The following is a 15538-nucleotide window of genomic DNA, read 5'->3' on the forward strand; positions in this document are numbered from 1 at the left end:
AATGACAAGCAATTCACAAGGGTTCTGAGGGTGATTTAAAATAAATAAATAAATAAAAAATCTGAAAAAGCTTAAATTGCCAATATTACAGCCACTACCTAAATAAATTAAAAGTTGTAGTAAATAAAGGTAAACAATTACACATTATTCACTTGTTTAGAATGTAGGTGGTGTGAGGTTCTGCACTAGGAGTTTGTATAGTCAGAGAGGCCAGTACAGACTTGGAGCATAGAATCACTGGCAATCGACGAGAGCTCTGGAGATCATCTGGTCCAGTGCCCCACTCAAACAGGGTCAACCTGAGCAGATTGTTACAGCCTGGCCCAGAATATCTTCAAGGATGGAGATGCTGGAACATCTGTGGGCAGCCTTGTCCAATGTTTGACCACCCTCACTGTAAAAGTGGGATTTCCTGTCCTTATCATTTGTGCCTGTTGCCTCTTCTTTCACTGGATACCATCAAGAGGAGACTGTATCTTTTTTACTTCCTCCCACAAGGTATTTATACACATTGATAAGAATCCCGCTCTTCTTTCAGCTTCTCCTCATGTCAGATGCTTTGGTTCCTTAGTCACATCAGTGACCACAATGCTGCATTCCACCTTCTCTGAAATCCAAACTTAGGTTCTGCCAAAACATAAGATGCTCTTTTGCTGTCAGATGCAGAGCATTCCTCAGGGCTGTCAAAGCTTTGAAAGTCATTCCCTTCCTCTGACGGTGCCTCATTCCTACTTCAGACTGTCCTGAGCTGAGCTTGCTTCCACATTACATTTTATTCTACAGTCTGGAAGGGCAGTGATAACGTGATGGCAGTTCTTTTTGCTCTGACTGTCACGGGACAGTCCAGACAAAAAAAAAAAAAGGTAATATTTCCTTCCACTTACTGGAACAGTCTGCCATACTCCTGTACCTGTCTGAGTTCAGCAGTGCATTCTCTGTCTCAGTGCTCCTCCTGTCCAGTGCCATCTATATTAGCATGAACTGTTGCCTTGAAGAAAAGCCAGACTCTCCTTACAGGAGGTTAAAACATTATTTAAGTCTCTGGCAATAAAGTAGATAGATGAGACTTGCTATTGCCAGGCTCCTGTGCTGAGTACATTTGCTTTAGGGATCACTTGTTTTTTTCCTGAGGGATTTTAAATAGAAGCAAAACAATCCCGGAATCTCCTATCTGAACCGAGTCATTAGATCCTGGGACAGAAGTCATCTCAGCCAGATCTCAGAACAATTCCCAGCCTTTGCAGCTGCTCAGCTTCTCAGGTTTCCTTTACCACTGCGGCCCCTTCTCACCTATCTCTTCCTTCTAGGAGGAAGGTGCTGTCCTAGTGCAACACACAGTGTTACGGATGCTTCTCTTAACCTGAAGATGACTCTCTCAAAAATTAATATAGTTTTTAGATGCCTTTCACTTCTTCCTGTCCTTTCATAAGGTTGACGTGCTTTACTACATGGAGACATCTATTTGCATCCTTCCCAAAGTCCGTCCCTGTAGCTTTATTCAAAGTATAGCTTATCTGGGAAACTTCCATTTTGTCTTAATGCAAACATCTCTCACAACCTAAGAAAATGTAACAGTACTTTAAAATGTGAAAACAAGGAAATACACGATAGTAAAAAAAGGCTGACTTTTTTTTTTTGCTTTCCATCACTTATCCCCATGATGCAGAAAAACTGCAGTCTGGAGCTGCTAGCCTAGGTAGTTTCTTGTCTAAGTGCACCTGTGCTCCTTCAGCTGCTGTTGTAATGGTTGTGCATGCTCAGATCTTACAATCCTCAACTTGGTTATTCATCATACAAAACCAGTATTCTTTGTGTTGTTAGAGTTTTTGTCAGGACAGCTAAGCATAAAATTGCTAAGACATAACTGTACAGTTTGGAATTCTTTTACTGAGTGCAGTAATCATCTTACAGGTGATTTTTCAGCTTCAGTCAAAGAAGTGTATAGTGTGTCAAGAAGGTGATCGTAGCACTGTCCTGAATCCGTGTCAACATTACATACTTTGTGATCACTGTGCAGCTAAGCAAGAAGAATGTCCCTGCTGCAAGAAAAAAAGTAATCTGTGGTAACATACAGGCATGGTACTCGTATCATGTTAATGAAATATATTTTATGCTTTTGTATTTTGTATAAAAATTATATAAATCACTGATAATTAATCCATTCAATAGTGCTAGACTGATTTCAGTTTTGATGTGAGAAACTCAGTTGCTTTTCTTGCTCACCTTCACATATCAATATCAGCCATTCAATGAGCTTCTAACAGTCTCAAGGTTCTTTCATTCCAGCCCAATCCCACCCCAGTCTTTTCCAACTCCCACTCGCATTCCAAGTGCACCAGATACTTAGGTTCATTTGCACTGTCATGGTTTTGTAGAAATCTTACCATGATGAATGAAAGCACTCACAGCTGTTATTGTCACGAGCAGAAGGTAGATACCGGGTGCACTAAGTATGCACTGAGCAGTACCAAGTACCAAGGGCCCGAGCCACGTCTGTTCTGTGTGCTGTGCCAGAGCCAGTACTGGGGAATCGGTCTAACACTATGTTTACTTTGCTGTTTGAAAAACTATGATTACTATAAAAGCACTTTTTAATTATTTTTTGTTGTTGTTGTCGGAGGATATATTGTAAATTGCTTTAAGCTGCTTTCTTGGTCTTAAGCTTATTTTTTAATACACAATAATATGATGCTTTATATGTGTACTGTGAATTTCAAATATTTCATATGGTTTTACTGTCAAATGATAAGAAGATTAAATAGACGTGAGAACTTACCTAGATTTTTTACAGTTTGTAAGTTAACTGCATACTATGATATTTATAAATGTACCAGTGGGAAGAAAAACAGCAAGGCACATCTGCTTTCATATTTAAAGACATGTTTTAAATTTTGTGGAGCGGATCACTTTTAGTAAAGTGCTGTGCATTTGCATATTTCTCTTGGTTTCGATATTTGTAGTCTTAAACTTTTTGTACCTTATCTAACTTGTGTGGTACTTGTTGGGAGCAGACACGTGTAATAACTTTTACCAAGTGCCTATGCCAAATACCCTAAAAAATAGCAGAAGACATAAAAAGAGGATTTTGCAGTTAAGTTCTATTGCTTAGTTTTGTGTCATACAATATGATGATGGTAATGAGAATATGTCTCTTGCTTTTATAAGTATTTTGAAGTAAATGTTTTCACTAATGAGGTAACACGTGAAAGGAGCTGCGAAATGACTTTGGTTTGTCGCCTGGCAGTGGCACTTTGACATACGGATTCTTTTAAAAGGCGGTAATGTACTTCATCCTGGTTGTTGGGAATGTGCAATTTAGGAGGAGATGTTAATTAATTCTTGATGTTAACACTGTCCGTGTTCAGGTTAACTGCCTGTGTTATTCTTTCTTTTGTTAAATCCACGTGAGACGCTCGTACAGCTTACACTGAATGACCTCCTACTGTGTTACATGATTTGTATCTCTGTATCGATGTATTCAGTACAAGAAGTGAGCTCACAGGCACAGAAGAGTTAATCTATTTAAAGTTCTTTCATGTTGAATCAAAAAGCAAAGTGTATACTGAAGTCATTATTGTTGAAACAGAGCTTAAATGATGGTGTCTTTGTGGGGTTTTGTGGTCCTTACCTGAAGACTTCGTGAATCAGCAAAGAACCAAACCATGACACTTCTCTGTGATAACTAAATGTACACTGCTGCTTTCCTAAGGCACGTCGGTTTGCAGGAATGTTAGAGACCTTTCAAAAAGGGGAAAGGAAGTTACAAGTATTAAATATATTTTTACTTATTCCTATCTCAGAAACTTCTTGAAGATCATAGTGGTCCATTTTAAATAAAGATCGAAGTTGGGTTTAAAATGTGATTTTGTTGACTCACAGTTTCTCTACAATTTTTGTCTCGAGGAAAGTATAAAATTAAACCAGTGGCATTTTCAAACACTTCTGCACTTTTGTATCCTAACATGAAGATACTGCTCTGTTTTCAAGGTGTAGTCAGCCTTGGACTGTGATAAAAAGAGGTTTGGCGTTAGCTATCAATGCCTTCACGCGTTTGTGCAGTCTGTGACAAGCAGTGATTTTTGAACCATAACCACATTGTGGGTGGAACAGAACAGAGTTATTCGTGTGTGATATTTGGGACAGTAAGTAAATCAAAGACTAATGTGTAATTATGGTTGGAAATTGTTAATGTTCAAATGAGAATTTACTTTGGCTACCAGAGCTACCTCTAACCACAGCGTGGAATAGTTTTCTGCAGCTGTTGTACTCACAGGCGTGTTTAGAAACGTCTTAATGGACAATTCTGCTTTGGTATTTTAAAGGAAAACAGTTCAGCCCACCTCTTGCTGCCGATATTCGTCTCCTCAGAGATACAGAAGGATGGTTTTGTCCTGTCTTGTCAGAGTTTGTTGTACTTTGTGGGAATTTTTGTGCATTTGCTTATAGTCCTGCAGCTATTAGTGTTCTCCATTTATTTGTTTTTTAATAATTGGTGCTTTTCCAAGTCTCATGACACAAACAAAAAAAGGAATTTAAATGGTAACTGCATCATGAATCGTCCCATTGATACACACAGTTCATTTGTGCTGCAGTTTTGGAGGAGATGGACTAAGATGCTGAGTCTGTTGCTTTTTGAACAGTCGTGTGTTCTGTTTCACAGTGACATATCTCAAAAACAACAATGCATATCCTACAGCAACATCAGCATTTTGCAGATGTTCTCTGTAAGCTTCTCTAGTGCTGAATTACTCAGCAAAAACCATTGACAAACAATTAGGTGGAGAATGAAACAAACACAGATGAAAGGTGTGTACATGTGTGAAATGCCCAGACATGCTGTCACTACGGGCTGATCCTTTGGTCATTGCTTCAACCATACACTGCAGTCATAGGAAAATGCTCTGTGAGACATCATAGCAAACTTGTCCGTATCTTAGTAAAAACAAGGCAGCTGCACAACCAAATACATGTGTCCTTGACATTGGCACCTTAAAACAGAGGACAGTAAGGTGTGTGCAGGTGACTAGGGATGGCTCTTTGGAATGGGGCAGAAGGGAAATGTGCCATTTATAAGTATCTGACCTTGTGCCATATATCTAGAAAACATGCATTAAAATTATATTTTAGTGAGGCTAAAATTTGTTGGATTTACAAAATACTTCAAAACCAAATGGATTTCCCAGATGCATTTGGTATTTGTGGTAATTCATGTAAGAGTATTACTTTTAACGTGAATGCCATTATGTTGTCAGAATTATTTGAGCCTGGGAACAACAGATTGCTCAGGGTTTTACAGTGAGAGCTGTGATTGAAGCTCAGTGCAGGTAGCTCCATACTGCATGGCATAGGCTTACTAGTCTTGAATAACTGATTACTAAAGACGTTTCTTATATATTCCCATCCAGAGTCTTCTAGTATTAAATACAGGTAGTAACGTTACTGTCACAGCCTGTTTGTGTAACTGTGGTCATCATCAGACCTTAATTACTCGTATTAATTTGTGGAACTGTTCCATTAGGAGATGTCTTAGTGAGTTGTACTAAAGGTAGCAATTGTAGCACGCTGTTACTTATGTGAACTGTTTAAAACTGAGCACATGGTACAACTTTTCTATACGAGAGCATTTATGTAATGGCTTACAGAAATCATGGAATTATTTTTATCACCGCCATGAAAATAAATTTTTGCTCTTAGTGGTTGAGTGTAGCAGCGGGGAGGTGCGAAGGTGTAAAGGTGGGGCAAAGGAGGGGCGTAGCGGGCGCTGTGCGAGGCCGAGCGTAAACCGCCCTGAGCTGCGGGAGGCTGCCGGGACCGGGAGGAGCGGAGGCAGCGGAGCCTCCGGCCGCCACGGCTGCGCCCTGCTGACGGTCACGGCCACCGCCCCGAAGCGACGCCTGTCAAGTAAGAAGGAAACGCTGCAGGCCGCTCTGCTTTCTGGGTCCGCCACGCTCTATGATCATCGGTCTTCCAAGCGGCATCGCGCACGCGTTCTGCACAGCAGAGGTACCGTTCCTATTCCTGACGGCGGCGAGCCCTGGGTCCGCCCGCAGTGATGGCGTGGTCTGCGTGTGGCGTCGCGCACAACCGCGTTTTGCATTGCTGTGCAGCACTCCGGCAAGGAGAGGCAGGCGCCGAAGCGGTGTTCTTTCCTCCTCACCCACGGGGTGCCTTTTCCCGATCGTTCCGCGTATCTGCCGAGCGACTCCTGCTGCTTCCGCAAAGCGCTTCGGCCCCGCCACGCCATTCCCTCCCCGCCGAGACTCGCCGGCACCGCGTATGCCGGAGCGCCGCCTGCAGTACCGCGTGCCGACCTGCAGGCGGCAGCAGCGCGCGCCGCCGTGCCAGCCAGGGACCGTGCCGCAAAACGCCCCGATGTGAGCGGAGCGAGTGCGGGTACGAATCCAACGAGAGATCCCCCCCTCCGAGCCCGGCTGTCTGAGGTATTCTTAGCATTGCCTGTGCCTCACAGTAAAGTAAAAGCCACCTTTACTCCTACAGCTGTTCAGCTACTTCCAGTTCGTACATCACATACTCTAACATCCAAAGTGTAACAAGATTGTTAGCTGCAGTTGATTTTCCTTTATCCACCAATGCCACAGGATTTTACATAAGTTCTACACTTAGCTCAGCTAGCCCTCACTCAGCAGCGAGTGACTGTGCTCGCAGTAACTGCACCCCGTAGGTACGCAGTCGGTGCTGTGGTTCTGTGAGCCGTATCCATCCATCGCTGGCACACAGCCCGACCCACTGCACAGCAGTCTGTCCTGTCACCAGCATTAGGAGCTGGCTCCTAATGCTGAAAACAAGGCTGCTACGTGAAAACCTTCACCACTTGTGGTATTAGTAACATATCTGACAGATGCTGTAACAGCTTCTTCTGTGACATTTGTACCTTAAAATGAGAGCAAATGTAGAAATAATTTACTAAGACAAAAAACACAGTGGTCACAAATACAGCCATCAGTTCTATCTTCATGTTTTCTACCTAACTTATTTGCCCTGTCTCATCTGCTACTGCATCTCCTGAATTTGTACTCACCTTCAGTAGCAAAAATAGCTGAGATAAATCTACATAAGTGGAAAGCTCTGTGGCAGCTTTAGTAGCTGCCATCATTCAGCTCCCACACGCTTTTGCAAATAAGCTGAGCACAGGTATACAGATACCAGTTGTCAAACAGACTTTAAAGTTTGCCACAGCTTCACCTGAAATATAGCTTACACCAGCCAAGAGTTTAATAAGCCCTGTCCAGCCTGTCACGTTTAGGGAGCTCTGCCCTGCAAGGTCTGTCTCAGTTCTCAGCCTGGCAACCCACGATATCCAACCCTGGGTACCAATCCCAAGCAGTAGCAGTCAGGTACTGCAGCTTCAGTGCTGTCATTCACCATGTATTGCACACAGACTAAATCACAAGCATCAATATGCAGAGACTAGCAATCTTCCTAGAAAAAGATTTTCTAGGACACAAAGTATTCTCATATTTCCAGTCTAGACATTGTGAAACATGTTATATGTAACAGAATTAGTGGCACACCATTCACTAACTTCCAGTGAGTCAGACAGCGACTCGAAACCATCAGTGCAGTGGCACAGTCTGATGTTATTAGGATCATCCCAGTCTGCTGGGTCACACAGCACACTGAGTTACAACAATAGGTTGGTGAGTGCACATAACTTGCAGCAGGACCTGAAAGGTGTATTGCCTGCCTCCCCACATAAATGCAAACTGACCTTGTGATTCTTCATGAATGAGAATACTGAAGAATGCATTTGCCAAGTCTAGGACACAGCAGTAGGCTTCCATCTCCCTACTCAGTGTCCATCAGGGAGGCAGTAACAGCTAAGGCTGCATGAACAGGTAGCATGACCTTATTTAACTCTCTGTAATCCACTGCCATCCTTCATGTGACATCTGACTTTTGTACAGCCATATAGGGGAATTGTGTGGCTTTTTCTTGTTTCTGCACCTTTCTAGAGATTTCCTCTTGCCACTACCCCTCTCCCATCCCCCCAGGGTCTATACTATTCAGTATTAGTAATCTAGCACAGATTTAGCAAACAAATAGCTCTCATTTCATATGACCTCTTCACATCATTTGCAGCATCTGGATATTAATACATCTGTCTGAACTCTCCTACAGACATCTGAAGAGTCAGATCCCATAGTATATCTACATCCAGTATGTACTCCAGGAGTGGGGCAATAGACACCTTATACTCCCAGGGTGGGAAATGCCCAACCCCCAACCTCAGCCATGTCTGGGTTCCAGGTAATGTCTGTTCCCCAAACCCACTTATCTTCAACCTACCTCCCTGGAATTTGGTTGGATCACTGTATATAACTGACATTTCTGCTCCTCTGTCAACGAGTGCCATAACTTGCTGTATATTCTTTCAGGATAAAAATAAAGAAATATCAGTTCAACATAGGACCTCAAGTCCCATCCGGGGGCCTAACTGCAGGGGACCTGGCATTCCCCTTCATGCAAGTAGCTGAGCAATTGCCAATTCTTTTTCCTCAGGTAGCTCAGTCTTAGTGGCCCAGGTCACTTGAGGAAGCTTCTCACTTTCATTGGGAAATCTTCCAGGTTCCATATTCTTGTTGGCATTTTTTCAATAATTCTCACCTGCTTTTTGGGGGGTGTTTTGAGATTTCTGATTATCTTCCAACTGCCTCCATAGCTGGAGGAGGACACGATTGAGCTGATGATTGACTTTTGCAAATTGAACCCCAGCCTGGATTAAGTAATTAAACATCTGTTTCCGGGATACCTGTATGGGTCCTGATTGAGGAGTCCACGGGGCAGATCTCTGGGTTTTAGTTTTGGGGATAACCTCGGGCCCTTCCAATATTTGGATATTGCACCTGGTCCAGAGATCTCCCCTAGATTAGCCACCAATTGGGCAGCTTGTTGGATGATGGCTTCTGAGGCCACTATAGTGCACAGTATGGACACCAGTGTGCCACACTGCATGGGGAGGAGCTTGTAGTATGAGGTCCCTCATTCCTGCTGACAGCTTAACCAGGTATGACTCTCAAATATCATGAAAGGCCTCCTCCATTCCTAGTTCTCTAATATAACATTGGAGTTGTTCCATTGAGGTTCATAGACTGGTATTTATCAGTATGTCACCATTATCCACTGAATTAATGGATGGTTCTTGTCACTATGTATTCCCATCACATACAGTCTCTGTCTGAGGGCTGGATGTGTGGTAATAGATGCCAGTTTAGAAATCTCAGGCCCATTAGTTACCACACTTTCAGTTCCCATGTTCCATAATCTCAAGAGCCAGGCTGGTATGCTCCCTCAGGATCTTTCTTTAAGTTACTGTAGGAGATCCATGAGCTCAGCAGCTGTGTATGGGCACACATGTAGTGTGGTGTGGGCAAGGAGCCACTCTTAGGCGCCAACCCTGCTGGTCTATCCTAGGTTTTCTTCTGAGTTATTACCAGTCTTATTTCTAGAGGATCTGAGGTTCCCAGATCCTTTAGTTGGATTTTAGACTATTTGGCTTTCTTTTTATTCTTAGATTCATTCAACCAGAATTCTTTTCCCCTTCTCATGATACAGATCTTAACTTCAGAAGGGAAGTTGCATTTCAAGGTGAGGCAGTCTGCCCTGGCAATAATGTAATTTAGTTTTCTAGTTGTCTAATATGGGCTTTTAAGTGCTCATTTTCATCTTTCAATTCTTCCTCAAAGGAACAATATGCATTAATAGTTAGTAGCAGCAGCTATACTATGGCAGATGCTGCTACTACTCTTTCCTCAGCTGTCAAAAAAAAAAACAAAAAAAACCTGTCCTAGCTTACTCAAGAAGTCAGCTATTTTTGAAGGAGCTTTAATAGTGAGACCCTTGTCCCTTATAGGCCCCTATTCTTTAATAATCTGTGTGGCACTTAGCTGTGGGGAACCTAGGAATCCTAGTGTTCCCCCTGGGAGTTCCTCCTTCAGGGCATTAGTGGTCCAAGTGACCATCCAATACTTTTTTCTTTTTAAAAATAAAAATAAAAAAATAACCCATCCTAAATAAGTATCTGGATGGCTTGCCAGGCATAATGCTATAAAGTGATAAAAAATACAGCAATAACAACAGAGTGGTTGCAGCAAACAAGAACAAGCCCCAATACAGCAGTTGCGAACACAACAATGAGAGGAAAAAAGGCTCCTTACCTTTAGAAGGCCTTTGAAAGCTAAGCAGAGATCTCCAGTGAAATGCTTTCACATCCACTGCCAACCCTTAAATGAGGGCTGGGAAGGGGTGGATCCTGGCTCCATCCTTCCAGTCGCTGAGGTGCATTGCTTGCACCTGGGCTCCCTGGCTTGGCCCTGCCTTCCCACCAGGTGCTCAATCACTGCTTCAAGCCATGACTCAGCATTTCTGCTACAACTAGAAATTCAACTATGGAGAGGTTGTAAGAAGTTAAATATAGAGTTGATTTTTTCTGTGTGCATGTTAAACAGAATGACACACAGACACAAAAGTACTAAATTCATAATATTTCACATGGAAACGGCAATTAAAAAATCAAGAATTGGGTTGAGATTATATTTAATATGTGCTTAGGTAGAAATACCAACGAACGTGTAAATATTTGGTTCACTATCCTGCCTCAAACCCATGAAATTAATTTGAGGGACATCATTTGCCTTTTAACAATCTCATTAGAATGCCTTTCTTGCCTGCAATATGCACCTCTTTTCAACTTTAGATGCAGTTTGCTATCTTGTCAGAGATACAGGATAACTGTGGAAAACGACCAAGATCCCAGTTACTTAGCTGCAGCTATGTTGAATTATTTATGAAGTTACTTCAGCCTAAAAATTATTTCTAAAGGAGTTTCATGTATGGAAAGGCTGTAATTCTAAATAAATAAGTATACAAAGGACACTAACCATGAGCCTAGGATTCATAGAAAAGGGAACAACATAAGAAAAACTTGCACTGGCTTTTTAGTCCAGGCCCTCGTTCTGGAAAGGCTGTGCTGCAGCAGATTCTCTTTCAAGTGCAAAATGGCAGAGTCACGGCTTCCAAGAATTCTTTCATCTTAGTACAAAATTGAAGATGGAAACTATAGCAAGAAGGTATCCTCTGTGTCAAGGATACTCCTGTAAATTTTAGCTATATATCTTATTTCCCTTTATTTTTAATTAGGGTTGTATTTAATTGTAACTCTTTGAAAAGCAAATGAGGTCTACTTTGGCCTAATAGAGATCTTCTAGAGAGACTGATCATAGAAATGTTAAGAAATACACAAAGAACAACACATACCTGATTTTGTGATAATTTGAATCCTTAGTGCAGTAGGGTCGCTTTTACTCAGACAAGCTCATATTATCTTGTGGCACAGGCTGGGACACTCATGTTAAAGTACAAGAAATGTAAGTGTAAAGCTGTCTATATAGACTGGTCATAACAATTTGGGAAAAACTGATCTGTAAGGTACAGATTGACCGCTCCAGCTCTCAGGACAGCACACTACCGTTCTATCTCGTGATATCACCAAAGCCACAGAACTGCACAAATCCTCATTTCTTGGTAAGAGCTGGGCTGAGCGCAGTTTTGTCTCTCTGTCTGTGTGACATGTGGCAGTGATTTTGGAGAGGAAGCATCAGGAAATTCAGTGTATGCCTTCTAAAATCTGTTTGACCATCAGGTTTTCCAACAGGTAGGCATTTTCCTGTAGTGCCCACAGCTTTGCACCAGGGCATTTTCATGCCATGCGTATGCCTGGCAAGTGGTATCTGGAGGTGATGTAGGGGCTGCAGCAAAGCAGTATGAATGTGTGCAGGATGACGGCCTCCTGGAACTCCTACACACTGCTGACACAGCCCGTGGGATGCGGGGTCAGAGGCTGCACAGTGTACCAGGAATAACTGGGGAAATGCTAAGGACTTGGAACTAAGAGAATCCTAAGAGCCGAGGGAAGATTGAAGAGGAGGTATTTTCACAGGGAAACAAGATTAACCATGACATCACATACCATAGAATTTTGGTAACTCCTCCAACACAGAGATGTTTTTAAACAAGTCTTAGTGTTTAAGAAATGTTATAGGACAGATTCACAGAAGTCCCACACTTCTGTCCTAGTAATCAGGGATCTGGGAACTCATGCCTACAAAATAACTGTGCATAATGCACTTAATTTCATTTTGTTTCATCAGCAGAGTTGCAGGTTTTGATTGTAATAAGAAATAAGTGAAAACCTTGGCAGAATTTTAACATTTAAAGTTATTCTTGTGTTAGAATGACAGTACTGTCTGACAATGAACAATGACCTTGACTTCTTCTTTTACTGCAGCCCATCCCAGATTCTCAAAGCACCTCTTGAGAACTTTTTGGAGTATTAGATGTGCCCATAAAGGCAAGAGAGATCTGAGAACTTCAGACTGAGTAATCCCATGTGCTTGAAAAGCTCCATGAAAGGAAAGAGAGAGTTTTCTCCCCACTGGATTTACAAGTCATGTTGCCATTAAGAATTCTGCCCAAGTAAAGTGTGCCTGTTATTTATAGTGTTGTGTCTGCCACGGGGCATCAGTGATGCATAGTGGAGGCCAGAAGAGCAGTAGACAGTTGAATGGGTTTGCCAACTGCTGCTGACCAGCTACAGCTCCCACTGGCAGGACTTAAAATTGAGAAATGGGAATGAAACAAAAGCAGTCAGGGGAAATGACCGCCAGAGTAAATGCACCTCTGTTTTTCTACGAGGCATTATCCACTGAGCATTGAGAAGGGATCTGAATCTTTATGTTTTCTTCCTTAAAAGGGACTTCAGCAGAAGAACACCATCTTTTGCAACTGGAGAAATGCATGTGTACTGCTGGGTACACTGCAAGCTCCATCAGTAGGGGAGAAATTGAATTCCACTTGCAAATGCAGAAGGGAAAATGCTCTGAAGTTGCGACAGTGATAACACTAATTGTAGAACATTAGCAAAATAATTGGTTTGTACTTAGGCTCTAGTCTTGCAAAAACCTCTGTGCAAATGGACTCAGTGGGACTGCTTCCACGTACCTGCTCACACCTGTAGGACTGGGGCTTTTCTAAATTTTGTGACTATTTCAAAAGGGGCAAGTAAAAACGTTCCAATTACCATAAATCACTCTATACATTCTTTGCTTGATGTAAGGAAACTCTGTGCATCCCATTTACTAATCAGTGAGTGTTTTTCACCCATAATAACAAATGCAGAGCTTTAAATATTCAATTATCTCTAGGATCATTCCTCCATCTCTTAAACAAAGCACTTGGATTATAATAATCTAAAACACTGAAGGAATGGATTGAAGCTAAATAGGCCTCAGATCCACCCAAACTTGGCCCTTTTCCCTGTTCAGCGTTTCCCTTTGTCCAACTCTCACCCAGATCCCAGATGGGCTCTTCCTCCCACACTTGTATTCCTCACTTCTACAAGTGACTCAGTCCAGCCCACCCCAGCAAGCAGCTGTACTGTCACCCAAAATCAGCTGTGCAGCGTGCTGCCACCAGCTTTCCTGCTTGACTCACGGCTTTGTTTGTGCTCTATCTCTAAAGGCCAAAGCCAGTGAGTATGAAGCGTTGTGCAGTCCATGGGAGCTCCTCACCATGTCTGGTGCTCATATCACTGCAAACCTCTGTGGAGCAGAGTGAGAAAATGAGGAGAAATCACAGTGCTCAGAGGACCTTCTAAAATCATAGAATCATAAAATCATAGAATCACAAGGTTGGAAAGACCTGCAAGATCATCCAGTCCAACCGCCCTCCCATCACTACTGCTACCACAAACTACTGAACCACATCTCGCAGCTCCTCATCCAGACGCCTCTTAAACACTGCCAGGGACGGCAACTCTACCACCTCCCTGGGCAGCCATTCCAGTGCCTGACTACTCTCTGAGAGAAAAAGTTCTTCCTTATGTCCAACCTAAACTTCCTCTGGTACAACTTGTGGCCATTTCCTTGGGTCCTGTTTGTTGTCTGGGAGAAGAGGCCAAACCCCTCCTCATCACAACCTCCCTTCAGGTAGTTATAGAGAGCAGTAAGGTCTCCACTGAGCCTCCTCTTCTCCAGACTAAACAATCCCAGCTCCCTCAGCCACTCCTCATAGGATTTGTGCTCCAGACCCCTCACCAGTTTCGTTGCCCTTCTCTGACACGTTCCAGAGCCTCAATGTCTTTTTTGTAGTGAGGGGCCCCAAACTGAACACATTACTCGAGGTGTGGCCTCATCAGTGCTGAGTGCAGGGGGAATGACTTAGATTGGAAGAGATCTTAAAAATCATCTAGTTCCAATCTCTTGTGGTAGGCAGGGCTGCACCCCACCAGCTCGGGCTGCCCAGGGCTCCATCCAACCTGCCCTTGAACATCCCCAGGGATTGGGCACCCACAGCTTCTCTGGGTGGACAAAAAGCCAGATATGAGCCAGCAATGTACTCTTGCTGCCCAAAAGGCAAACAGTATCCTGGCTCTCAGCAAAGGAGTGGCCACGAGAGCAAGGGAGGTGATTGTCCTCCTCTAATCTGCCCTTGTGAGGCCCCACCTGCAATATGACATCCAGGCCTGGGGCCCCCAACTCAGGAAAGACGTAGAGTTTTGGAGCCAGATCGGAGGAGGGTCACAAAGATGATGAAAGAGCTGGAGTACCTCTCTTACAAAGAAGGTTAGGCTTGTTAAGCTTAAAGAAGAGAAGGCTCCAGGGATGCCTCCTTGCAGCATTCTGGTAGTCCAACTCAATTAGGTAACAATTTCAGTTCTCAGGAAAAAAAATTCAATGTTACTGTTTTAAAACTGATGTGGAGGTTTTCTCTCCTCCAACATGTAAAGAACTCCCAAACAATACTGTTTATGAGTATAGCAGCAATGTGCGTCAGTCCAATTAGTAAGAACATCACTAAATGTCACTGTACCACTTTTGTAGCATTAAGAGTGGAAGGGCAAGACAAAGGTTTCAGGCAAAGGCACGTGACACATGAGCTTCCTTTCACGCACCCCATGTGCATTCAGCATTATCCATGCCTTATTGCTCATAGCCTGGGCCACCTCCCTAACTCTTGTTTCATCATCTACATCAGAATGATACCACACACAATGAAGTGCACTGGGATTTCACTAGGAAAGATAATGCAAATGGTAAAATGCTGTTCAAGGAGCTTTGTTCACAAAATCTCCCCTCCAATAAAGGTAAATAATAACCATTATTATTTTTATCACCCCACTTGTGCTTCTTGCATAGTCATTTCCTTCTCTTCTAATCCCAGAAGGTTGTATAAATGGCAAAGTTGTGTGTTTATGGAAAATACACGTGAGAAATCCAGAATCACATCACTTGTTTGGGTGCTGTCCTGCTTTAGGTACCAGGATGCTGCAATGAGTGTTAGGCCATTTGGTGCGGGACTGCCAGGAAAGCCAAAAGATGTGTGCACAGCCACCTGAGATGTGCTCGGCTGCAAAAGCCAGACGTGGCCGTGGAGCTGACCCGTACTGCTGAGCCGCCCAGGCCCGACGATGCGCTCGGCGCTGCGCTGGCCGCCAAAACGTCCTCCCGGACTCCGGCTGGCT

At 43.1% G+C, this 15538-nt stretch overlaps 1 protein-coding gene and 1 long non-coding RNA gene across 5 annotated transcripts in view; one reads left to right on the plus strand and one right to left on the minus strand.

Annotated features, from left to right (window-relative positions):
* Positions 1 to 3858, plus strand: part of UNKL (unk like zinc finger) — a 29998-nt gene extending 26140 nt beyond the window's left edge. For 3 of the 4 annotated variants that reach the window (XM_010719484.2, XM_019620769.2, XM_010719483.2), the window contains one exon: positions 1912 to 3858. In XM_010719484.2, the coding sequence (XP_010717786.1) occupies positions 1912 to 2067 (156 nt within the window). In that variant the 3' untranslated portion in view covers positions 2068 to 3858. Of the gene's footprint in view, positions 1 to 160; positions 499 to 1911 lie in introns of all 4 variants that reach the window. The other variant, XR_795354.3, reaches the window with a different exon arrangement.
* A 1395-nt stretch (positions 3859 to 5253) lies between these two features.
* Positions 5254 to 10243, minus strand: LOC109370222. The gene is made up of 2 exons (XR_002120179.1): positions 10176 to 10243; positions 5254 to 6892 (listed from the first exon to the last, which is right to left on the minus strand). It is a non-coding gene; the product is annotated as an uncharacterized LOC109370222 (long non-coding RNA).
* Positions 10244 to 15538: the final 5295 nt, after the last annotated feature.

Source organism: Meleagris gallopavo, chromosome 16 (genome assembly GCF_000146605.3).
Source record: "Meleagris gallopavo isolate NT-WF06-2002-E0010 breed Aviagen turkey brand Nicholas breeding stock chromosome 16, Turkey_5.1, whole genome shotgun sequence".
In the NCBI taxonomy this organism is placed as follows: Eukaryota; Metazoa; Chordata; class Aves; order Galliformes; family Phasianidae; genus Meleagris; species Meleagris gallopavo.